General features: G+C 54.3%; 2 protein-coding genes across 5 annotated transcripts; one reads left to right on the forward strand and one right to left on the reverse strand.

Moving 5' to 3' along the window:
- Positions 1–177: 177 nt before the first annotated feature.
- TMEM151B (transmembrane protein 151B) lies at positions 178–7,834 on the forward strand. Of its 4 annotated transcripts, none has more exons than XM_032463180.1 (4): positions 178–643; positions 1,344–1,422; positions 2,948–3,242; positions 4,454–7,834. In XM_032463180.1, the coding sequence occupies exons 1-4, from the start codon at positions 457–459 to the stop codon at positions 5,585–5,587; spliced, it is 1,695 nt and encodes a 564-aa protein (XP_032319071.1). In that variant the 5' UTR covers positions 178–456; the 3' UTR covers positions 5,588–7,834. The 4 variants fall into 4 exon arrangements, with proteins under 4 accessions (XP_032319071.1, XP_032319072.1, XP_032319070.1 ...); XM_032463181.1 differs by lacking the exon at positions 1,344–1,422 and adding an exon at positions 2,802–2,841 and having other exon boundaries at positions 179–643; positions 2,945–3,242; XM_032463179.1 differs by lacking the exon at positions 1,344–1,422 and having other exon boundaries at positions 181–643; positions 2,802–3,242.
- A 368-nt stretch (positions 7,835–8,202) lies between these two features.
- TCTE1 (t-complex-associated-testis-expressed 1) lies at positions 8,203–25,545 on the reverse strand. The gene is made up of 5 exons (XM_006190711.3): positions 24,042–25,545; positions 16,286–16,658; positions 14,836–15,404; positions 12,360–12,809; positions 8,203–9,350 (listed from the first exon to the last, which is right to left on the reverse strand). Exons 2-5 carry the CDS (start codon positions 16,560–16,562, stop codon positions 9,141–9,143), a joined length of 1,506 nt encoding a protein of 501 aa, XP_006190773.1. The 5' UTR covers positions 16,563–16,658; positions 24,042–25,545; the 3' UTR covers positions 8,203–9,140.
- Between the last annotated feature and the right edge of the window lie 39 nt (positions 25,546–25,584).

Raw genomic sequence — 25,584 nt, forward strand, 5'->3', positions numbered from 1 at the left:
ACGGAGTATAGACGAAGAGGAGTTTCCGCTTAGATCTTCCTAGGATGGTGGGGATGTGTGAGGTGAGCAGGGCTAGGAGTGGGGAAGGGGTGCAGGGAGCCCCTGTTGCTTTTCCCCTTTGGGGTGGCTGTTAGGTAGGCTTGGGGAAGGCGGAGTTTGGGGGGCCGGGGGCGGGGCTCCTGCGCAGGGAGGAAGAGGGGGGGCGCGCTGGCTCCAGCTCCGCTCAGACAAAAGGCGGCGGCGGGAGCGGGCGGGAGGCGGAGCGGCGCCGCGAGGGCCTCAAGGTGACACCCGCCCCCGGCCCCGGCCCCCCCGGCCCGGCCCCCAAGCCCGCCTCCCTATCCCCAGCCCCTAGCCCCTTACCCGGTGCCCTTTCCAGGCCCCCTCCCCCCGGCGGGGGGTGGGGAGCAGCGAGGGCCCCGCCCCCTCCCTCCCCTTCCCCTGGCCCCGCGCAGGATGCCCCCGGCCCCTGGCAGCCCCCCGGGAGGCCCTGAGCTCGACGCGCCCCCTCTACGCCATGTCCCCCCCTGGCTCGGCCGAGGGAGAGAGCGGCGGCGGCGGCGGCGGAGGCGGTGGCGGCCCCGGGGTCCCAGAGGAGCCCACGGCGGCGGCAGCGGCGGACGAGGGCCCCGCCCGAGAGGAGGTGAGAGCCGGCGGCGCCCCTTCCCGGGGCGCGGCCGCAGCCTGGTCCCCATCCCCCGCCGCGCGCGGCCCCCGCCGGTTCCGCCGCAGCGCGGCCGGCGCCCCGCACCCTGAGCCGGCCGCCGCAGCCGCAGTCCCGCGCCGCTGCCCCCACCCGGCGGCCCGAGCTGTCCGCGGTGGCGGGGAAGGGGCCGCGCCGGGGGCGGGGCTCGGGGGGGTCTTGGGCAGGGGGAGGGGCCTAGGGGCGGAGACTCGAGGACCCCGGGCAGGTTGGGGTGGGGATGGATGGTGGCCGGGATCCTATCTGGCTGAGGGGGATGCTATCTTGAAGGCGGGGAAGGGTGACTTGTAGGGGCTACGGAGGCAGGAGAGTGCCTGCCAGTTCCACGGGGGAAATCGTGATGTCACTTGAGCTGGGCTTCTAAGAAGGTCAAATGTGTGCCGAGGCGAACCCTCCTGGGGTCACTGGGAACGTGTGTGTATATGTGTGGGGTATGCACTTCTCTCTCCCAATGTCCATGCAGCACCCCCACCCCCGGCCCAGGGGGCCCTAAACCCAGGAATCCTTCTCAGTGTTGGTACTGAGCATATCCCTATTTGGGGGCCCTACTCTCCAGTCCCCTGAACCTGGAGACAAAGAGACCAAGGAAGGTACCAGGGGCTCCCCCATCTCCCTTGCACACGCTTGCATACTGCACTAGGGCAGAAGCACACAGGCAAGGACGGACCTGCAGGCAGAGCCCCTTTCAGATGCGTTCTCACTGGGAGCAGCACACTCAGGTGGGCACACAAAGGGGCAGGTATGCACACACCCCTAAGGACAGGTTCCCCGAAAGGCACATGTCCCCTAATCTTGCTTGTATATGCTGAGTACTATTTCCTAGCCCACCTACCTATCTGTACTTCCAGATCTTTCCTTGGATTTCACACCGGGTCCAGGGCCCGCTGCCTGTTACCATGCCCTTCCTCTCCACCCTTCTCTCCCTTCCTCTGGCTAGTCTTCAGGTCTGGCCCGGGGAATTGAAAGAATAAGTCAGAATCTCAGCAAGGGTGTGTGTGTGGGGTTCCTAAAGCTAGTCAGCAGCGAGGAGGAGAGGGAAACCCCAGGCAGCCACCAGAAATCTGACTCAGTACCTGTCATTAAGTGGCTGTGGGTGCCAGCACCCAGGATGCAAAGAGAATGAGGCCCTGCCCTCAGGAGCACCCAATCTAGTGCAGGAGCCAGACATGTAAACAACTCATTGGGGCGACAGTGCAAGCAGCATGTGCTAAGTGCTTAGCAGGCCCTGGTACCAAAATCGTTTTCTCTTGACAAATGGCTAGGCTGCAAACATCTTCCTCTCAACCCCCTACCCCCATCCCACATCCCTTCTCCCCAGCCACATGCCTCTGCCCTTCTGGATATTTCTTCCTGGATGGCCTTCTGCCCAGGGACACAAGGCCCCTGCCTCTCATCTTAGAACACGGGAAGGATGTTAGGGTGCAGGAGTGAGACTCGCAGGGGACCTGGGGTCCAGAACGTGCAGAAAGAGACAAGTCTTGGGGTTTCCTGGGAGGTATGAGGCTGTCTGTGCGGGGCAGGGAGGTGGATGGGTCAGAGGAAGTTGTTCCTCCTGGTTCTGGAAGAAGGGAGGGCCCCATCTGTTAAGTGGGAAGGTGATGTCATTGGGTCTCTCCACCCTTCCTGGAATACTTGGAAGGGGTCCGGGCTGGGGACCTGCCTTCGCTGATGCCTGTCTGTCCTCCCTGTCTTCCCTGTCCACACCTCCTCTCTCATTGCCATCTTTGTGTCTGTCTTTGGACCCTGTTTCTCTGTGTGCCATCCTATCCATCTGTGTCTTCTCTGCCACCGGGGCCTCCTCCCTCCATCTCTGGCTCTGATCCCTCTGCCTCTTGGGGTGTCTCTCTGCACTTCCCTGTACTGGATTCCATTCCCCTTTCTTGTCCCCATGGCTCACTCTGGGTCACTTCTGTGTGTATCTCTGGTTCTGGGATCCCATCTCGGTCTCACCTTTTCTCTGCACATCCTGTCTGTCTCTGCCTGTCATCTCTGGTGCCGGCCTCTGCCCCTCCACCCCTGCATCCAACTCTGTGCTGGGTCCTGCCACTCTGTCTTACTCTCCACTCATCCCGGCCCCTTTCCCTGCCCATCTGAGCAGCAGCGTCCCATCCAGCCCTCTTTCACCAAGTCCCTCTGCCGTGAGTCCCACTGGAAGTGCCTGCTGCTCTCGCTGCTCATGTACGGCTGCCTGGGGGCCGTGGCCTGGTGCCACGTCACCACAGTGACCCGCCTCACCTTCAGCAGCGCCTACCAGGGCAACAGCCTCATGTACCACGACAGCCCTTGCTCCAACGGTTATGTCTACATACCCCTGGCCTTCCTGCTCATGCTGTACGCCGTCTACCTGGTGGAGTGCTGGCATTGCCAAGCCCGCCATGAGCTGCAGCACCGTGTGGATGTAAGCAGTGTGCGGGAGCGCGTGGGCCGCATGCAGCAGGCCACGCCCTGTATCTGGTGGAAGGCCATCAGCTACCACTATGTCCGCCGCACCCGCCAGGTCACCCGATACCGCAACGGAGATGCCTACACCACCACCCAGGTGAGGAGCTGGAGGGGTGTACAGGCCAGTCCAGATGGGAGGGGGTGCTGGGACCCTGCCTGACTGTCCCCAGGGGAAGAAGCACAGGCAGCAGTGAGCTCTTGTGGGCACTGCAACAGGAGGGTAATAACAGCCACCATAAAAATAGCAGCAAACACTTATGAGCAGCCTGGTTCTGCTCTAAGTACTTTACAAACATCAATCATTTAACCCTCAAACAACGCTATGAGGTAGGTAACTATTGTCCCCATTTTACAGATGAGGAACCTGAGGCTTGAAGAAGTGAAGTAACTTGCCCAAAGTCAAACAGCTAGTATGTGGTGTGGTGGACTTGAACCCAGGCAGTCGGGCTCCAGGGTCTGCACTGTTTAGTGCTTAATGGTTGGAGCCTCACAGGCATTCTCTCACCTGTTTAGTGAGGTGGCTGTTACTGAGTCCTCTTTCACAGGTAAAGAGACCTAAGCTCAGTGACTTGCTCAAGGTCTGCAGCTTCCAAGTAGGAGTGCTAGACTTAAACTCAGGACCCTGGATCCCAAGTCCAAGGCTCCCAGAGGTGGGGGTCAGCTGGTAAAAAGGTGGAGGTGGGCATGGGAGGCATGGGGGTGGGTGTCAATCAGCACTTCCTGGACCTGCCAGGATTAGGCATACTAGAGCCCTGGAGGAAGAGATTTTCCCAAATGAGGGGGACCTCTCTGTCTCAGTATTGGGTAAACAAAGCCTGGGGCCTGTGAGAATCAGGAAAGAGGCTGGGTGGTAGCTAGGGTAGGAACAGGGAGTCCGGAGACAAAGGTGTCCCCCAAGGAGCTCCTCTGGAGGGCCCATTTGGAAACACACTTGTAAAAGGGAAGATGGGCAGGCTGCTTGCGGTGATGAGGGAGCAGAGTGGGACAAGGGAGGCAGTGGCAAAAGGGTCAAGCAAGCCGGAGGGGCAGTTCAGGGCCTGGGCCTGACCCCCAGACCAAGCAGGGCTTAATTCAAATGAGAAGGCACAGAGGTAGGGATGAGTCCTAACCCCGCCCGCATCTCCAACTCACTGATGAAGCTGAGGGCCTCAGTGTCTCTATAAACCCTACCCGGTAAGATCCTACCTGGCTCCAACCCGGAGCTAAACCAGGAGAGACTGAGGGTTTGACCAGGCGACAAGAGCAGCAATGGGGCGGACGAGGGTAAGCGGACAGAAGCGACTCCCGTCGCCTTCCCCGGCGCCGCAGGTCTACCATGAGCGCGTCAATACGCACGTGGCCGAGGCCGAGTTCGACTACGCGCGCTGCGGCGTCCGCGACGTGTCCAAGGCGCTGGTGGGGCTAGAGGGCGCGCCGGCCACGAGGCTGCGCTTCACCAAGTGCTTCAGCTTCGCCAGCGTGGAGGCCGAGAACGCGTACCTGTGCCAGCGCGCGCGCTTCTTCGCCGAGAACGAGGGCCTGGACGACTATATGGAGGCGCGCGAGGGCATGCACCTCAAGAACGTGGACTTCCGCGAGTTCATGGTGGCCTTCCCCGACCCGGCCAGGCCGCCCTGGTACGCCTGCTCGTCCGCCTTCTGGGCCGCGGCTCTGCTCACGCTGTCGTGGCCGCTGCGCGTGCTGGCCGAGTACCGCACGGCCTACGCGCACTACCACGTGGAGAAGCTCTTCGGCCTGGAGGGCCCGGGCTCGGCCGGCGGCAGCGCGGGCGGTGGCTTTAGCCCCAGCGACGAGCTACTGCCCCCGCTGACGCACCGCCTGCCGCGGGTCAACACGGTGGACAGCACGGAGCTCGAATGGCACATCCGCTCCAACCAGCAGTTGGTGCCCAGCTATTCCGAGGCGGTGCTCATGGACCTGGCGGGACTGGGCGCGCGCTGCGCCGGGGGCGCGGCGGGCGGCTACACGCCCACGTGCCGCTACGGCGGGGTGGGCGGCCCGGGCGCGGCGGGCCTGGCCCCGTACCGGCGCAGCTGCGAGCACTGCCAGCGCGCCGTCAGCAGCTCGTCTATTTTCTCGCGCAGCGCCCTGAGCATCTGCGCCAGCCCGCGGGCTGGCCCGGGGCCGGGCGGCGGGGCGGGCTGCGGGGGCAGCCGCTTCTCGCTCGGCCGCCTCTATGGCTCCCGGCGCAGCTGCCTGTGGCGCAGCCGGAGCGGGAGTGTTAACGAGGCGAGCTGCCCCACCGAGCAGACGCGGCTGTCGAGCCAGGCCAGCATGGGGGACGACGAGGACGACGAGGACGACGAGGAGGCCGGACCGCCGCCTCCCTACCACGACGCCCTCTACTTCCCGGTGCTCATCGTGCACCGGCAGGAGGGGTGTTTGGGCCACAGTCACCGGCCGCTGCACCGCCACGGCTCCTGCGTAGAGACCTCACTGTGACCCCGGGCCCCTGGACCCGCCCGCCGGCCTCCTCCCTGCCCCTCGCCGGACTGGGCTCCCTGCGTGTAGCAGAGGTAGTCACGATGGTGGTGGCCGAGGCTGTGCTGGGCACGGCGTGGGTAGGGTGGGGGGAGGCAAGGGGTCGCGGGACATACGCCAAAGCGGCCGATCCCTGTCACCCTTCCCGCCTTCCCTGTACATAGACAGATGGGAGGAGGGGGTGAGAGAATCCCACCCGAGCAGAGTCATCTCTTCCAGCCCCGCCCCTGAGCTCCTAGGGGGACACCTCCCCTTTCTACATGCACACCCGAGATTTCCCGTCCCGTCTTTCAACGGATCTTCTGACTGTTACGTGGCAACTGTGCCGCGGGACCGGCGTTGGGTCCAGTCTCAAGGGAGAGGCCCTCGCTGTACAGCAGCTGGGGAGGTTGAGGCCGGGGGAGGGGCAACTGGGGCTTTCCTTCCTTGGTAGCCTGGCCCCTCTGGGACCTCTCTACTGAGGGGGCAGCGGTTAGCAGGGCTGGCTTCCAACAAGCTAATGAATTCAGTGGGTCTGAGGCCAGGGCCAGGCGTCAGCCGCCACACTCCATCTCAAAGCAGTGGAAATGCTGCTCTCCTCTTCTTGGCGCTGGCCCCGAAGAGGATCGGGGTTTCCTTTCTGCCGCTCCCTCCACTGTTGTTTATCTCACTGGGCCCAGGGAGGCTGGGTCCCTGTAGGGACTGTGCTCACCACGAAGACGTCACTCCCCTCCCTCCCCTCCTGCTCCCCGGCTCTAAGAGCTGTTGCCAGGGGCGAGAGGGGAGGCACACTGTGGAAGGCAGTACACCTCAGTCCTTCCTCCACACTGCAGCCTCCTCACCTGGGTTCTGAGAGGGCACTCCCTTCAGAGAGAGTGAGATACAGCCCCGGCAGGCTGCATTCCTTCAAGCTGGCCAAGGTGAATGAGTAAGTGGGAGACAAACTTGGGTGACAACAGGGAACTCTGGAAGTAGGTGGGAGTCAAAGAGGAGGGGGCAGTGAAAAGACTCCCGAAGGCAGGGGTGTCATGGGGCCTGGCCTTGCCTCCCCCATACTTGTGGGGAGAAGTGGAGAGTGGCTGACCCCATACAGATCCTTTGCAGGGCTGAGGACCTTGTCACGAGCCCCAGCTGGAGAAAGACTCAATTCCAGTGGCAGGGTCAGAGGCAGGAATTCTCGAAATCTTGCCCGACCCCCTTGTCCTCCCCTAGCCCATGAACTGAAGCCCTGCTGTGTGTCCCAGGGTCTTCAAAGGGGCGTACTGCCACCACCCCAGGGTGCTGGCCCCACGTGCTGTCCTTCCACCACTCCTACCCTGATGTGCTTCCGCATGCATGTCTGTGTACGATCCCCCTGGACTCCAACTCCCCTGGCTAAAGTTTTTCCAGCCAACTTAGCGTCCAGGGATTGAGTTTGCATTTCCAGCTGGAGAGGATAACCCTCTGGCCTCGACATTGCTTGCCCCATGCTTCTCACTTTGCCTGAACCATCAAAACTGCTCCTTCCCCACCTCAGCCTGTCCCCTCTTCCTCCAGCATAGCCGGGCCAGCACCCCCACGGGCGTGGCCTCCACCTATGCAACATCTCCTCTGGCCCCCTTTCCCTCCTTTCCTGGGGGACTTGGAGGGCACAGATTGTGGGGACACCACGGCCCGTGACCCATCAGGGCTGAGGTTAACTTTGATGAGGAGATGGCTGAGTGGGAAGGGAGAGGAGGCTGGACAAGGGGAGGCCTGGGCAGAGGGAGACAGCTGCCCATTAGGTTTCCCTGGGCAGCAGTGCCCATCTGCCTGCCAGCGCTGGACTCTCAGGGGGCCTGGTGGTTGGAGCAACCCCTCTTTCCTCTGAACCGACATCTGTGAGGGACAGGTGGCGAGCTGTGGCCTCGGGCCCCAGTTCCTGGCCAGCTGGCACCTGAATGTCACACTCTTGTGTGGGGCAGCCTGGCCAGACCACCTCACAGCTTCAAGGGGGGGAGAAACTCCGCCCCTCCTGCCTCAGGCCTGTTCCTGAGACAGAGCCAGAGCTGGGAGGAGGGGACCGGGAGGGGCTGTTATTATTTTTGCCTGTACTGACCATTTCTGCCTAGTGTTCTCACACAGACAGCCTCACTTCCCACACACGCACAGACTTAGAGAGAAACCAATTCTTTGGTCTATTTTCTTGGTAGCTTTATTGATTGCCAGGGAAAACGAAAACCAGAAAATTAATTAATCTCTAAAATTAAACTTTACACTGAATGTTCTTGTTTCTCTAATTAGAACCTCTGCTAGCAGCTGTGGCTATGTACACTCACACACTCACAAACACCCTCACACCTACATGTTTGCACTCTGGAACTGTCAGAGGGTGTCAGGCACAGACAGACTCTAGGTTGCCCGGTCAGGCACACACGTGCAGTCACTCCCAAGCCCCCTCTGGTGCTCTGCTCAGCGCCTGCTTGTTGGAAGGAGTCCCTAGAAAGTGGGCACCCCGAGGCTGTGGTGGTGGCAGCCCATGACCCACCCTTTGGAAACATGAGGCTGGAGGTTCTGAGCCCCTCTGCCTGGGGAGGATGGGGGATGGGGTTCAGCCTGAATCCATCCTCAGTTCCTCTCTTGGCCCCATAGGTAGATGTGATTCCTGTGGGTGTGGCCCCAGGGTAGGCAGCCACAGAGTGCCTGGGACTCATGGAGGGCACCAGGAAGGTTCCATGTGTCCTGGGGACAAGGGCTTGTGGGTGGGCTGGGCCTGGCTGAGGAGAAGACAGGTCTCTGTCAACTGGGTGCATCACACTGTGGCCTTTCTGTCGTGGATTTCCAAGCGCAAAGATTGTATAAATCAAACTGGTGGATAATAAAGTTGCGGATGACTCACTGACTTCCATTCCCCATGTGGCACCTCCCTCACCATCTCCCCTTTCCGTGAGCAGCTCTCTCAGGAGGCCACTGGGTCTGAGCTCCCCCTGTCACCTCTGTTTCCCCCTTCCCATGTTGGGGGGGATGGGTTACAGGATGGCATGGCCTGTAGACCCAGATGACTTCAGCGGAGTCAAGTAACAGGGAGGGGCATCTGCAGGGGTGAGCGTGGAAAAGTCAGGCAAAGCTCTGTTGCAGCTGGAGGAGGGAGAAGGTGAGAGAGAGTGAGTGTGTTTGAAGGTCAAGAGGTTAAGGATCTGTTTGGTAGAGAGGAAAATGCAGGGGTGAGGGGTGATCAGGGAGATGGACAGTCCCTGTGGGAGAGTCTGGGCAGGCACAGTCCCTTAGAGGCTGCTTTGCCTTCCGTATTCCTGGAAGATGCCATTGCAGTAGGTCTGTAATACCCTCTCCCTGGGTACTGGAGCTGAGTCCCATTTCAAACCCCTATCCCAGACCCCCCCCCCTCACACCTTTATCTGCACAACCCCTTGATCACTCATCCCAAGGATACTCTTAGTCTCCTCACCACCCCCTGGACCAGTGTGAGACTGCAGCCAGCACGGCAGGGGCATGAAATGAGGGATGGGGCTGGGGCAGGGAAGCATATCTGGTCACTGCTCCAGCCCTGGCCCCCATTTTATCCCCCAGGGTTCTCAGGGCCCTTGGCAGTGATTGGTGATATGAAGTGGGTGGGATTCAGGGCCCGCTGGCGGGCTGCTTCACGGTTGGCACAGAGGGCCTGGCTGATGAGATACTCGCTCTCCTGGGCAATATCTGACAGGCGCAGATCAAACTCCAGGAGGGTCTTGTTGTCTGACATGCCTTCCAGGAGCTGCTTCCCGCCATCCTGGGTCAGGAATACAAGGGAAAGGGTCACTTTCCATCACTACCCAGAGTCGCACAATGGGTGAGTGTATAAACACATACACATATTTATATACAGATGTGACTGAAACAACAGGTTCACAAAACAATCCTTAACCCACTTGCACAGCACTGACATTTTCTATCCTATTCTATCCTGTTCCATTCTGTTCCCTGAGAAAAATGGTGCTCAAAACTCACTAAACTGATTTTTCAGCTCCAATGGTTAGAAAACCACTGCACTACAGCAGTGATGGTGATTCTATTTCTCCAGTTCAGCTGTGGCAAGTGGGACCAATGTGGCTCATGAGACATGAGGAGGATGTTTGGACAAAGTGGCTTCTGGGAAGGTTCTCCTCATTCTGAAAAGAGAACAAAAGAGAGGGATGCTCTCCCTTTCTCTGCCTCTGGGCGTGGCCCTAACCGATGAAGGGAGCAGCAGAGAGGACGTGGCCATGTGGCTGGGCAGGCAGAGCAGAGGATGGCACTGAGCCACGGAATTCACCAACCCCAGAACCTTCTTTCCTGGGGCTTCTGATTAGGGACATAATGAATACTCTTCTTGCTTAAGCCACTTCCTTGTTAAGTGTTCATTAGTTGTAGCTGAGAACACCCCCTTCAGAGATAGTGTATGTGAGTAAGCCTGTTTTCTGGGGAGTTTAGTAGAAGGTTCAGGGCCCCAAGTAGAGTACATGGAGTGCCCTCCTCACGAGTCCTCACAGCTCCAGTCCCTTCTGGGTTGGGTGGGCCAGGCCTAATGTGAAAAATTTCATGTCAGGAGGCAGAATGCTGCTGTTCTATGGTTGTCACCTAATAGCATGTTGTAAACTCAATTTAATGGGTCACAGAAGCATTTTTTTAAAAATGAAATAGTGTATATTATAAAAGAAAACATCAGCTATATCACAAGCAGTACAAGTATATTTCAATTATGTTATAAATATTGATGTATATGTTCACTAAGTGTTCATGTAAATTGCTTTTCTTACTCTGAGACTTGGTCAAGAAAATATGAGAGACATTATCTATCTAGGACCCAGGCTTTCAAATCAGTCCTGGGCTTGAATCACAGCTCTGCCACTTTCTACTGACTGGATGCTTTCAGGCAACTCACTAACCTCTGTGAGACTCAATTTTTCATCCAAAGTGGGGTTAAGAATACATATTTTAACCCACATACCTATGGTCAATTAATCTTCAACAAAGGAGTCAAGAATATACAATGGAGAAAAGACGGTCTCTTTGGCAAGTGGTGATGGAAAAGCCACATGTAAATTAATGAAATTAGAACACTCCCTCACACCATACACAAAAAAAACCCTCAAAATGGCTTAAAGACTTAAACATTAGACAGGATACCATAAATCTCCTAGAAGAATATATAGGCAAAACATTCTCTGACATAAATCGTAGCATTCTTCTCCTAGGTCACTCTACCAAGGCAATAGAAATAAAAGCAAAAATAAACAAATGGGACCTAATTAAACTTATAAGCTTTTGTACAGCAAAGGAAACCATAAACAAAACAAAAAGACAACCTATGGAATGGGAGAAAATATTTGTAAATGATGCAACTGATAAGGGCTTAATTTCCAGAATATATAAACAGTTCATACAGCTCAACAACAAAAAAACAAACAACCCAATAAACGAAACTGAGCAGAAGACCTAAACAGACATTTCTCTAATGAAGACATACAGGTGGCCAACAGGCATATGAAAAAATGCTCAGTATCACTAATTATTAGAGAAATGCAAATCAAAACTACCATGAGGTATCACCTCACATCAGTCATAATGGCCATCATTAAAAAGTCCACAAATGATAAATTCCAGAGAAGGTGTGGAGAAAAGGGAACCCTCCTACACTGTTGGTGGGAATGTAATTTGGTGCAGCCACTATGGAAAACAGTTGGAGAGCCCTTAAAAAACTAAAAATAGAGTTACCCAGTAATCCCACTCCTAGGTATATATCTGGAGAAAACTCTAATTTGAAAAGGTACAGGCACCCCAATTTTCACAGCAGCACTATTTACAATAGCCAAGACATGGAAGCACCCTAACTGTCCATCAACAGATGACAGGATAAAGAAGATGTGATTTTATACACACACACACAATGGAATACTACTCAGCCATAAAAAGAATGAAATAATGTCATTTACAGCAACATGGATGGACCTAGAGATTATCATACTAAGTGAAGTAAGTCAGACAGAGAAAGACAAACATCATATGTTATCACTTATATTTTGAATCTTAAAAGATGGCACAAATGAACTTATTTACAAAATAGAAACAGACTCACAGATATAGAAAACAAATAGTTATAGTTACCAAAGGGGAAAGGGCAGGGAGGGATAAATTAGGAGTTTGGGATTTGCAGATACTACTACTATGTACAAAACAGATAAACAACAAGTTCCTACTGTGTAGCACAGGGAACTATATTCAATATCTTGTAATCTATAATGAAAAACATATGAACAAGAATACATGTACAACTGAAGCACTAGGCTGTACACCAGAAACTAAGACAACATTGAAAATCAACCATACTTCAGTTAAAAAAAATACACATTTTACTAGATAACCATGAGGGTTAAAGAAAAACTAATTGATACTGGGCAGCTAGCATAGAATATAACCCTGAGTGATGGTAACTAGCAATCACCGAGGACCTACCAGTACCTGCAATGGTAAACTGCTTTGCAAGTATAACTCATTTAATCCTCCCAGTGACAGCACTTAGAAGTAGATGCTATTATAATCTCCAGTTTACAGAAGAGGGGGAGGGGGCAGGAAATGGAGGTCCGCAAAAGTTAAGTAACTTAACCAAGGGCTAAAAGGCAGAAAACCAGGTAAGAACCGAGTAAAGACTGTAATCCTAACAATTGTCCCCTAAGCACCTGGCTGCAGCTGGATTCCACGCCTGCCCCGCAGGCCCCAAGGCCTCCCCTAGACCCTGCCAGCCCCAGAAGCCGTGGCTCACCAGTCCAATGTGGTTGCAGGACAGGTTGATGCTGGTGAGCGTGGTGTTGATGGAGAGCACCTGGGAGAGGAGCGTGGCGGTGGGCTCGGACAGCTCGTTGCCCCCGAGGTGCAGCGTGGTGAGGCACTTGTTGGTCTGCAAGGCGTGCGTGAGCGCCTGGCCGCCCTCATCCTCCACGCAGTTGAGGCGCAGGTTGAGGGAAATGAGGTTGGTGTTGTGCGCCAGGGCGTGAGCCAGCGACTGGGCGCCCAGCGCGCGCACCTGGTTGTTGGCGAGGTTGAGCACGCGCAAGCGGCTGTGGCTCAGCAGCTTGGCGGCGGCGCGCGCGCCACGGTCCCCGATGAGGTTGTGCGACAGGTCCAGCTCCTCCAGGGCCGGGTGGTCCAGGAGGCTGCGAATCAGGATGCGTGCCTTGTCGTCGTCCACCTTGCTTCGGGTCAGCCTGAAGATCTGTGGGCAGGTAGAGGGTCGGTGGATAGCACCGGGTAGACGGTAGAGGAAGGAGCCCCAGGGACGTCTGAGGTTCTGCTCACCTACTGTTGGCCACCTGGCTGGCTCTTGGGCAGGGGCCTACTCAGCATGACAGTGGTGCAGAATTGGTAGCAGCTAGTAAGGGGGAAAGAATACCACTTATGGAGAAATGACTATGTGCTGGGCATACTGCTGGAACATTCCATAGCCATTATCTCTAACTCTCAGCATCCCAGTGAGGCAGAACGAGTTCTCTCCGTTTTACAGTGGAAAATGGCAGCTTTGAGTGGATACATCATTTGCCCAGAGTCACACAGTGATTAAGCTGTGGAGGTCGGTTTTGAATCCAGGTCTGTTTGATGCTCCAGCCCCTCACTGCACCCTCCTCAGCTGGCTAAGATCCACCATGGCCAGGAGAAGTCTCTGAAGGACAGTGCCAGGGTAAGAACGGGAGAAAGTGAAAGGGCGAGGAACAGGAAATGGATGAGATGAACAAAAGAGATAAAAGAAGGGGGATGGAACTAGTATTATAAACATTGGCGGTGGGATCCCTGTCCCATTCCTTCTCACTGGCTTATCCTGCTGCTGCCGCTTCCTTGGGACCTCTGAGTGGGCCCCCCACCCCCCATCATTTAGTCCTCTCCTTTCTTGACGTCCCTCTTAGCCTTAGAATCTTTCGTTCCTCTTGTCTTTTCATTGCATCTATCTGGCAAAGCTCCAACCCTGCATCAACCCCACTCTCTAATTTCTGCCTGTCTGTGCCCAAACAAGTGACATGATGGAAAATGTCACATGACAGGACTGGCTGGTATCACCAATAGTCCCTCAGTCTGTGTGCCAATTCAACTCTGCTTCTCTGGACCATGTGCTCTCTCATAATCCAACAGCTATTTTAGCCTTCGCCAGCCCCTCACTTCAGGAACCCCCTCTAGAGCCTCCTTTCAGTAGGTAAATCTCATCTTGTCTCCCCAGCCATTGAGTAGGAACCCTTCTTTTTCCTAATCCCAAACATTAATCCACTGCTGCACACCACATCCACTCTCCCCTCTGCCTGGAGCCAACCACCCCACTCAGTCCCAGATCCCATTCCTCTGCCTTCTCAGGAACCTCCCTGGGTCAGAGTATCCGTGCCTCTCTCCTGTACTCAACTCCTTTCATGCAGTTGGGTGGAGCTTTACATTGCTTTTAAATGCATGCAAGTTTCTTAAGAAAACCCATACCCCTCATCTATTATTGCTCTACCTTTCTCCTCCTTCTCAGCCAAATTCTTGAAAAAGATGATCACTGTCATTCCATTTCCTCACTTCTCACTCTCTCCATAAACCTCTCCAATCTGGCCTCTGGCACTCCAGAACTCCTGGCGTTCCACTGACATAGCTCCCCTTCAGTGACCTCCGTATTTGCAAAATCTGGTCCTCAGCTCCATCCCACCCCACTGCTGCTCACCCCTCTTCTTGAAACACATCCCTCTCTTGGCTCTGTGACACAATGTCGTGTCCTCCTTTCCTTCCTCTGATTTCTTGGCAGGCTCTCCCTCTTCCAGCCAGAATATCTGGGACATACACTAAAAAAATATACGTGTGTATCTGAAATTCAAATTTAACTGGACATTTTGTGTTTTTATTTGGTAAATCTGGCAACTCTATTCGAGTTGCAATTTTACATTTATATGATTGCTGATTAGTGTCTTTTATCCCCACCAGACTGTTAGCTGGAGGGCACAAATGGTATAATTTTGCTTGCAGTTCAATCTTCAGCACCTAGGAAAGGGCCTGGAGAGCAGATGTTTGTTGGATGAAGAAATGGCTGGTGAACAAGCAGGGCAGTGCTGTGTGCATCTCTCTATCCCCAGAACTCAGCTTGGTACAGGGTGCATAAAAGGACACTTGGTCAATGAGTGAGAAGGAAATAGGAAGAAGAGAATGGTGATAGAGGAGGAAGGGAAGGGGAGGGGGAATCAGATGCTGAGAATGGGAGGAGGGGGAAGGCTGGAGGCAGGTGGTACCTTGAGGGTGTGGCATGCCTTGACGGTGGCCGCCAGGGAGTGGCAGTCGCCGTAGGTGAAGAGGAAGAGGTTCCACTCGAAGTTCATCCCGCAGTCCTTGACACCGTACACGAGGTCCAGCTCTTCCAGATGGCTCAGGCCAGCCACTAGGTCGCCCAGTTGGTAGTGGTCGGTGGCCAGCTCCTCCATTTCTCCCTCGCTGCCGGAGTCGGACAGATCCCCGCTCTGGGGCGGCGGCAGGAGCTGCACTGGCGGAAGGAACTGATCCACCCGGATGGTGCGCACGTAGTTCCTGCAGAGAGGCAGCAGGTTGAGGATCACCGCAGGGTCAGTGGTGCTTGGGATGAAGTGCTTCAGCAGGTTCTCCAGGTGCAGCTCGAAGAACATGCGCTTCCAGCTGCCGCCATGCTTGTCCACGTGGCACACTGGCCAGCGCTGCAGGCAGCAGCGGCGCCAGTAATTTTCGTCGTCGATCAGGTTGGCAGTCACAGTCAGCGGCAGGTCGGGGGGCAGGTTGTTCAGGACCTTCTTCTGATGTTCTGGGAGCAGCTGCTTCAGGATAGGGTTGTCTTGGGGCACAGAAAAAGGAAAGTAGGAGTCACAGTGTTGGGGGTGCCACACATGGTACCCTTGGCTGGAGGAGAGAGCCACCACCCCTGACTCTGGGGTGTTCCTGGTTGAAGGTGGACATCTTAGCATCGAGTCTCAGGAGGCTACCAGTCTGAGGAAGAATCTCAGGTTCAGCCCTCAGTTATTGCTTAATCTGGTGGAGGAGACAATCCCTGACTTCAGAAGCTCTCAATATGATTTGATTCATTCATTTCAAAACAAAAAGGGTTTTCTGGACACCTGCTCTGCACCACACTCTGTCCTAAGTGCTGAGGATACAAGAGTGAACAAAACAGAGGAAGCCACTCCGTCTTATGAGGGGAGGCAAATAATAAACAAGTCAAATGAATATATTCTAGGTCTGGTGGTAACAGGTGCTGTAGACAAAATGATGGTCCTGTCCTCAGAGAGCTCCCCATCCAGTAGGAGAGGTTGGCAACCTTTTCTTTGAAAAGGATGGACATTTATAGAGGTTAGTGTACAGAATAATTGAAGAACCTGTACGCACCATGGAAGACCAAGAGAGTGAAGGGCAGTCAACCAGGGAGGGCTTTCTGGAGGAAGAGGTAGATATGATTTATCTACCCCAACTACCTGGGAAAGGTGAGGAGAGGGCATAGGCATAGAGGGCACAGTATGGGGGCAGTCTGGTGAGGTGGGGACAGCAGGAGAAACTGTCCTAGCTTGGCTTGGTGGGTGGGGCAAGAAGTGTTGAGTGGGGATGAGGATGCTATGTGAGAGGCCAGAACCCAGCCTCTGAGGCCTCATCTCCAGACAGTCCCCACCCACCCTGCCCCACTTCTGGCCTGCTCTCTCTCACCCCAGGCAGGGACAGACTTACTCTGGAAGTTCTTGACAATGTGTTGAATGCAGAGTTCTGTGAGGAAGGGCACGATGGCCAGTGACCACTCGACATCCTCAGCGATGATCCTACGCATCCGACGTACCCCAGCCCTGGAACTCAGGCCCTTGGACTTCACAGGAGGTGGGATAGTTGAGGGCTTTGAGGGGGGTGGGCCTGTGCTGGAAGTTTGGCCGGCAGTGGAGGACCGGTCCTGTGTGGAAATTGAGGACTGGCTGGGGCCTGACAGTGAGGGTGTTGTCAGGGTTTCCTGCATGCTGAGGCCTGGCAACACAGAGACAGGTGGCCCCTTGGCAATGGACTTGTGACACGGACTTTTTCAGATAGGAGGGTCCTGGATGCCAGTAGAAACCTGGAGGAGGAGGTGGGTAGAGTTGTTACTTTGGAGGGTCTCGGTGAGCCTTTACCAAGACATGTAGCACAGGGTGGTTCTTAAGGGTCAGTTTCTGGATTAGAGCAGATTCAGGTGCAAATCCCACTAGCTGGGTGGCCCTGGACCAGTTACTAAAATTTTCTCAGTTTCAGATGCCTCCTCTGTGAAATGAGGATAACAGTCACCAATAAGAGGCTTGGGAGGAGTAAATAAAATAATGCATCCAAAGAGGCATAATATACTGTGATACATGAAACTGTAGCCAGCAGCAGCTCCACATTTTGGATAATAATAGCCTCACAGCAATTACAAGAAATTGCTGTATGCTGGACACTTTTTTTAGTTTTTTTATGCATATCAGCTCATTTGATCCTCACAAAAGCTTTTTTAAGATAGGCACTTATAGAAGGGAGGGTATAGCTCAGTGGTAGAGTGCATGCTTAGCATACAAGAGGTCCTGGATTCAATCCCCAGGACCTCTATTAAAAAATAAATAAAATTAAAAGAAACAAACCTAATTACCTCCCCCCACCAAAAAAATTACACAAAAAAGTTACTCGTACTGTTTCCATTTTTCTGATGTGAAACAAGCACAGAGAGGTTAACTGACTTGCCCAATGTCACACAGCTTATAAATAACAAAGATGGATTTAAACTCAGTTTATCAAGTTTGGCTAAAAGACTAAGGGATGATAAAGAATCATTTAGTTCAACACAGCTCCCTGCACTAAGTGTTTTACAGAACAGCAACTGCTTGACTAGGAAGATGGGGTCAAGAACAGCACTGGCCAACAGAAGTATAATGCCTGGCAAAATGCAAGCCACATATACTATTTAAAAATTTCTCATACCCACATTAAAAAAGAGAAAACAGGTGAAATTAATTTTATGTTTAACTCAATGTCCAAAATATCATTTAAATATGTAATTAATATTAAAATTATTAATGACATATTATATACACAAATATTTATACTAAGCCTTCAAAATCTGATGGGTAGAGTCTACTGTTTTGGGTGGTGCAGGTGAGAGAGGAAGGAGTTGGGGAACTGGACCCAGTCCCTGTAGAGGACGCCAGCTCGGCCCCTCCCTTCAATCTCCCCATCCCAGTCTTCCTAGTTTTCCCAGCCTCTGGGCATTCCAGACGGCAGCAGGAAGGCGTGGGAGGTGAAAAAGCAGTTAAATCTGGGGCTGAAGACAGAAGACAAAGAATGTATCCAGGGCTGCCTCCACTCCCCTGTTTGTCCATTCCTGCATCCTTGCTGGATGTGCCCCTGTCCTGAGACTGCAGGTGGAACAGGGGTCGCTTGGCACGCAGCTCCAGCTCCAGGTTTGCTCCCTGACTCGATGCACTGTGTAGTGGCCCATGGGAAGGGACACTTTGAAAAAGCAAAGGTGTCCTTGGCAGATGGAGGGGACCAGATGGTGCTCCCCAGTCCCCTAGGCATCTCAAGGAGGAAGAGCCTGGCTGTGTGTGTGTGTGTGTGTGTGTGTGTGTGTGAGAGAGAGAGAGAGAGAGAGAGAGAGAGAGAGAGAGAGAGGGAGAGAAAGGGGCAGGAGGAAGCAGTGTTGGGAAGGTATCTATGCATTTGTGACACACTTACACAAATCAAATGCAAATTGACAGATTGTGTCCAGAGTTGTGGAATAATCAGCTGGTATTTTTTGACTAATGGCCCCTTGGAGGCTGTGGCTGGGAGGGGTTGCTGCTTGGAGGTACCAGATGACTTTGCATTACTGGCTTTACCAGTGACTTGCTGTGTGACCTTGGCCAAGTGACAGCCTATCTGAGTGCCAGTTTCCTTATCTATAAAAGGGGATAATAATAAAGGCTGTTGTGGAGATTCCCCTGAGATAATATTTGAATCACACTGATAATATCTGACTGATATTAAGAGAGGGTGTGCGGAGGATGAAGGGACTCTGAGGGACAGGGGTCTTGGGCTGTGGAGAGAAAGCTCTGGAGACCTGCTTATTGAGTGCTGACCTGAGACAGTGTTTTTAAGTGAGGTCGTTCCCTGTCTCCAGAGTACATGGGAAGAGCAAGGCGGCAGTTCAAGGCAGATCAGGATAGAAGGATACTGATATCTCGGTATTGAGGAGCCTTGGCAGACTGGGCAAGAGGAGGAGGAAAGGGGTAACAGGCCAACCCTGCTCCTGCTGGTTCTGCATCTGGACGCCTGGGGCTCCCTCCAAAGTTCTGGCCTAATGCATCCGGTGTTCCCCTTGGTCCCCCTCATCCCAGATGCATCCCAGGACACCCTGCAGGCCATGCCCAAGGGAGTAGGACCCAGCTCCACAGCCAGGGGAGCCCCCCACCACAACCCCTCCAGTTACAGGTGGGTGTTGCCCTGGGGCTGACACTCCAGGCATTTCTCACAATGCTGCCCAGGCTCACCATCCTGGTCCAAGGTTCCTTCTTCCTCCCAGGAGGCCGCATTGTTGGGAAACCCCACCTGGGGCCTGGCGGGGTGCTCTCTGGAACGGGGTGGCCCTGCTCTCACTGCCTAATGCCTCACAGTCTTAGGACCCGGAACCTGGGGTTCTTTCTGATGTCTGGTCCTAACCGCCCTTGCTGCTGCTTGGAGCCTGCAGCTGCCTCTTCAGAAGGAAAGAGCAGAGCGGCCCTCCATGTGCTCCACGTGCTTGGCTGGTATAAAAAGAGCCCCTGCCATCCTGCAGCATTTACAGAGACCCTCTGATGTTATTTTTAAGGCAAATATTGACAACATTAACCTCATAATAAGGTCAGAATTGACAGTTTTCACTAATCATCTCTTGATTTAAAAAAAATCAACATTACAAAGATATTTTTGGCAAGCAAATTATCAGAGTATTCTTCTAAGAAGGATTTTAATTACAAATGTTTTTTTTTAATATTTTTAAAAAATCACATATAAAACAAAGTACGTTTCAAAGGGTAGTGAGCAAGACAAACTCCTCACCTCCCAGTTATTAATGTTATAAAGATGATGCCAAGCCGAATGCCTGACCCCTGTCCTTCTCAACCACTCTCTTGGCTCTCCTCCTGCCTCTGGATCATTGTCCAGAAGTCTCCATGGCAGGCTCCTCTGACTCCGCCCACCCCTCAGGGTTTAGCCTCCACTACCCAGCCTCACTCCTGGTTGGTGGGCTGTAGCTCTTCCTTCTCTGAGCTCCAGACTCGGGGTCCACTGGCCTGCCTCCCAGCTCCCTTAGACTCAGTCTGCCACCCAAGAGAACTCAGTGCCTCCCTCAAGCTGCCCTTCTTCCTGGCTCCCTACCTCAGCCAAGGGGACCAGCACCCATCCAGGTGCCTGAACCCAGAAGCTGAGGAAACACTCCTCTCCTCGAGGGACCCCCCCATCTGGTTCCTGTTGCTTCCCCTCAGTTCTGCCTCCTGCCCCAGCAGACCCTCCTCTCCTTCCTGCTGCTGCCTTAGCTTGGGGCCCCATTGTCTGCCTGCACTGTCCTTCCTGCAGTTGCCCAGCACCGGGCTGTGTCATCCAGCAGCTAGCCTCCCAGTAGCCACCGTGGCAGGCCTCCGTGTCAGCCCACCGCTCCCTGGGAACAGTCCAGCTTCCTCAACTCCATGTAGCAAGCCCTCCGGGACCTGATGCTCTATTTGAAAGAAACTCCTCTTTGCATCTGGAACACTGCAGGCTGGTCCATGCTGCCCAGCCTTCGCTCAAGCTGTTCCCTCTGCCTGGAATGCCTTTCCCACAGTCTCACCCTGGGAAATGGACCATCATTGGTCTCTTGAGTCTGAGCTCAAGCACCATTTTTCCTTTGGAGTCTTTCAGCTGCTCTTGTCCCCTACCCTCCCTTTGTCACCTCCTCCCCAGTACCTGCATTGCTTCAGTGATCTGACCACCCTCTCCCCACACCTGCACTAGACTGTGGGCTCCTCCAGATGCGGGGACTGTTTCTTACTCATTTTTATCTCTAATCCCTAGCCCAGTGTCAGGTCTGTTGGGGAGGCAGCTGGTGTTTTGGGCTGCCCCACCTCCTTCTGATCATAGATTCTGGCCAATAGGAGTGCTGTGTATTGGTCGGAGCGATTGGTTCAGGGGTGGCCACCTGTTGTAAGCCAATCAGAGTCCTCCTGGGGATTTGTCCAAATGGAGGTAGACAAAAGGACATATGTCCTTGATATAGTTTGGATCCTCTGCTGCTGGAAGCTGTTTCCCTTCACCCAGAAAAGGCCTGCCTGCAGCAGGAGGAAATGCTGCCTGGTGGAGAGCAGCAGAAATGGGAGGTGGACAGAGAGCACCAGGTACCTTCAGTCCCCAGTCCTTATGCCCAAGGGCCCTCTGAGGGCTTCCTTCAGTTCTGAGACCTAACTCGACAGCCCTCTCACAAGTCTCTTTTGCTGAAGCTAAGAGTTGTGACCAAAGGGTCCTGTCCATTTGGATAGGCTCACCATTTGATGAGTGAAATTATGGGAAAAAATCCTAAATCAGCAGATGAATTAGTTCAATGGGATAGCCAAGAAGGGCCAGAGGCCCACCTGCCGAGTACACACCAGGCCTGATGTCTACCTCCTGTGGCCTGTTCCTCTCCCGACAGCCCGAGCCTCTGGTCTCACCTCCCACCTCTCCAGCCACTGGTCAGTATCAGCAACATATCTGCTCAGCACTTAACAGCTCCAAGCTTCTTTCAGGAGACTTCTCTCAGAAAGGCGACAACCACTCCACACTGGGGGCAGGGCAGGCTTCTTACCCCCATTCTATGGATGAAGAAACTGAAGACATGCCTGGGAAACGACTGGCCCCCCGATATCTAGGAGGGCTGGGGCTGGTGCTGGGGCTCTGCTACCTCTGACCACAGTGCCCTGCTCTCCCACGGGCACTTTCCCACGCTCTACTAGGAAAGAAGAAAGCATATTCTTGCTCTCTGGGAAGCAGGGGTCCTACCTTCATGCAGAGCAGATCTGTCAGGGAGGGTCTCCCTAGGTTGAGAGAGTAACCGATCCTTGATACCCCACTCTGGGAATTTCAGGCCCCTAACATAAGGCTTTCATCCTTGTTATGTTAAAATGTGTTTCCTCCCTAATGACATGAAATCTTAATAGTCCATACATGCATGTTTATATATCCCTATGTTAACCTTGAACTGCCATTTTAAAACTTCACCTGATCATTTTAGGTCAAACAAAAGCATAGTACATTATAAAATATATACTGATATTAATGGAGCAAAATTTTAAAAAATGTAGAAGTCACATTCTATCTGATAGCTTAAGTCAGACAGGGGACATATATCTCTTCCCTCTCATCTGTCACCCACACCTCATTGTAAATGAGGTTCAGGTCCAAAAAGCAAACTTGGGAAGAGGGCAAGGAGAATGTACCAGTGAGTCGGGGGAGGGTAGGGAGGACCCACAGAAGAACTGAGGTAACTCCACCGACTTCACGGGGCAGCCTTAGTCTGGCTTAGGCATCGCCAGTCTGCAGCTGGCAGTGGTACTAAGTGGCACTGTCTTCCCTGGAAGCCTGTGGAAGGCAAGACACGCATTAGCCAGGGGCCCCCAGACAGCCCCCAAGGGCCCATAGAGGGCAGCCCCAGAAGTGGCAGAGTGGTCACCTTCCTTTCTGGAGACTTCTGTCCTCAGGGAGCCTCTGGGAGAATCCCACAGTTAGAAGACTGGAAGCATGTTCAAGACTGCATCCTTCTCCAGAGGGGCAGGAATCCTGACTTTCCAGAGAGGTCAGCGCCACCACCACCGCCACTGAGAGTGAGTGCCTCTTGTGCCATCACATGTGTCCCCCTTTAAGAGCACATGCTACACTAAGATGGGGAAAGTGGGGATACACGCAGTGACCTTTCATCTCCTGATGCCTGTCTCACAGGCTTGTGGGGGCCTCACATGTGGGGCCTTCAGCATCAACCTAACCAAACCCAGGACCACAATCCCTGGGGAAAGGCCAGTCTTCCTCTCCTCAAGTCCCCACTCTGTGTCCTCAGGACCAGGGTCCAGGGTCCTGAAATCACATTCAGGCCATCACTCAAAGGCTTAGGTGTTCACATCACAGCACTTTTCCAATGGGCCTCCCACTCTTTCCAGCATGGAGCTCGGGGTTACCCTCCTTGGTGCTGACCTACACAACCCAGGCTCCCTTGCCCACAGGTGCTTCCGCAGACCTCGGTAATCACCTGTACCCTTCAGCTTTTGAGGTCCCATGGGGACCCAAGAGATACTGCAGAATTGTACTCTCCTGCCCCATGGCTCACGATGGGCCCTCCGTGCTCCTTCCAGACCTAGGATTCAACACTTGACTCTCTGGCATATTCCCTCCTTTCAGATGAGGTCTCAGACCTTCTCTGTCCTTCTCAAGTCTTTACTTAAACCAAATTGCTTTGAACAGAGGCTCCTCTCACCTTCTCAAATGAGAAATTTGAAGATGCTAGGGGAGGGGGAGCCCTCTCCCCTTCCTCATCACTTGTCCTCACCTCCCTTCCCCAGGCAGAAGCACCTGGCCCTCCTTTGGCACATGAGCACCTCTGTGGCCCTGGACACCCCTCCTCTGGGCTGGCTGGGCTTGGATGCCCCCTCCCTCTCTGACCTTCTCAGCCAGCTTCTCCTCAGGGCCCTGGGCTTTTGTCTACATTTCCCCTGACCCCTTTCATGCCTACTATGTTAGGCCCTTCCTAGGCCAAGTCTCTGTCACATTCCTGTTTGGGAATTCCCAGTTTGTGGAATCACAAAAGAGAGGGCAAAAAAGGGATTTCTCTGACAGATCTCTGACCAAGCATCCTTGGTCTCTGGCTCATGAAACAGTCTGCCCACTTATCACACCCCTAGGTCTGGCTCTCCTTCCAACTGCCCACTTAGGTCTGTTGTCTTAAAAAGGACGCCAGCAGAGTTGCTCCCCACCCTCATCCCTACCTTTGACTCAGACACCCCAGCAAAGAAGCTCAGCTTCAAAGGCCAGCAAGTCCCTCCCCCAACACGCATGGGGTGAAGAGGTCCTGGCTTCTCCTTGGTAACCAAGGGAAACCAGCTTTGCTGTGGGAGGGAGGGAGGTGTGGAAGTGTCTGGACCTGCAGGAGGGGTTGCAGCAGGAAAGGAGCTGGGAATGGAGGTCAGTCTTTCCAGGAAGACTGAATCCCCGAGGCTTGGAACTGCTTTCCCCAACGACCTACCCTTGCTCCACTTCCCCCTTCCTCTATCTCACAGTCCCCACTTCCCTGACTTGAAGACCCTAAGCCTCTAGGCTAGTTTACAGCCTCTAGGCTGCGGCTGCCTGCGGGCTTCGGGCCAGGTGGACTGAGGGCGCTGGAGGGGTTTCCGCTTCCCATGGGCAGACGTAGGGGCCGGGAGAGCTCAGCCCACTAGGGGAGAGCGGGGTCGGGTGTCTTCTCTCCCGGAGGTCGCCTCACCGCTCCCGGGTCCGTGGCGCTCGCCTTTCCGCTGGTCCCCGCGTTGCCGCCGCCAGGTCGTTAGGGAAGCCCGGAGTCTCTAGGGGGCGGGTCCAAGGGTGGTGCGCCCGTGTGCGCGTGCGTCCCGTGAAAGCCGGTCTCCGCGGTGCGTGGTGCGGGGGCCGGGCTGCTGGTCCTTGGATGGTTGTCACTGCGCGCTCTGGCACGGGGTCGCCAAGAGCAAGCGTCCGTCTGAGGCGCTGTGTGGGGCCATTGAGCAGGCAGTGGGAACTCTGGCTGTGGGGCATGCTTTGCGTGTCTGGGGGACTTGTTTAGGAACGGGTGGGCTTTTGCGAGGGGAGGTGTGGAGTAGGGGACAGGGGCAGGGCTTCTGGACGGCAACAGTGCTCTTCCCTCTAGGAAACTTTTGTGTGGAAGTTGGGGTGGGGGTGATGAGTGGAAAGACGGTCCACGAAAAGCATCAGCGGCCCGTCTTCTGGAAGATGAGGAGGGCGGAAGGGCATCTGCAGAGTTCCTGAACTCTCCTGAGGCCCCTGGTTGCTCTCAGGCCCTGCGGGGCAGCCGTGGGCTGGAGCATCCCTGCAGAGTCACCTTCCGCTTTTCTCCAGGGTGTCAACAAGGCTGAGGAATGGCACCAGGCAGGAAGGTCACAGGCCTCCACAATGCTCCCTCACGCAGCCCTAAGCCTGATGCCATGTGGGCAGAACTGACCAACTTCGTGGGGGTTGACTAGTAAGAAAAGGAGATTGTCCCTCAGGAGGGGAAAGGCAACCTAGGTGGGTGGGAAGTTTAACATGGAGGCAGAGCTGGTAAGTTAACAACCTAGAATCTCGGTTCTCATCAACAAAACAGGGGTACCCCAACTCCTCACCTTGGTGTCCACAGTAAAGAACAGGGCCCTCAGTGAGCACCACTGAACAGTGGCCGCTGCTGCATTTGCCAAGATCTTGAGGTAAAGTTCTGCGACTCAAGGCTGCAGGCAACCAGAGGCCAGTAATTTGTGTCCCTTGCAAGCCTTCATCAGTGATTTACCAACAAATCACCTATGCCTCAATTAGAATGAGAAATCACCCAGGAAACGATGCCAGAGGGACCTGCTCTGCTCTAATAATTTTAACTAAATGACCCTGGAACCTCGTAGCCAGGGAGGCTCTGACTTAAGAGACAGGCCCCCTGAGGTCCCTTCCTTCATCTAGTAATGGAGATTTAGGGACAGAGGTGGAGCTCGAGCATCTGGCTTGGTCCCAGGTGGATTCATTCTGGTAGGGAAAGAGGGCTGCCCTCCACCCCTAGGATTTCTCCTGCTCTGAGCTGCTGACTTCAGCTTCAGACTCAGCTCAGGCTTGGGGCAGGTGCTGTGCAAAGCTTGAGGCAGCTCACTCCCTTCTGACCCTGAGACCTGCCTGCTCACTTCTGCCTCAGGGCCTCTGCACTGGTTCTTTCCTCAGATGTCCACATGGCTCACACCCTCCTCTCTGATGCCACCTCTACCCTCCCAATCCCCATTCCTGCTGTCTCCACAGACCTCATCCCTGTCTGACAC

This window comes from Camelus ferus, chromosome 20, assembly GCF_009834535.1.
Source record: "Camelus ferus isolate YT-003-E chromosome 20, BCGSAC_Cfer_1.0, whole genome shotgun sequence".
NCBI classification, from domain to species: Eukaryota; Metazoa; Chordata; class Mammalia; order Artiodactyla; family Camelidae; genus Camelus; species Camelus ferus.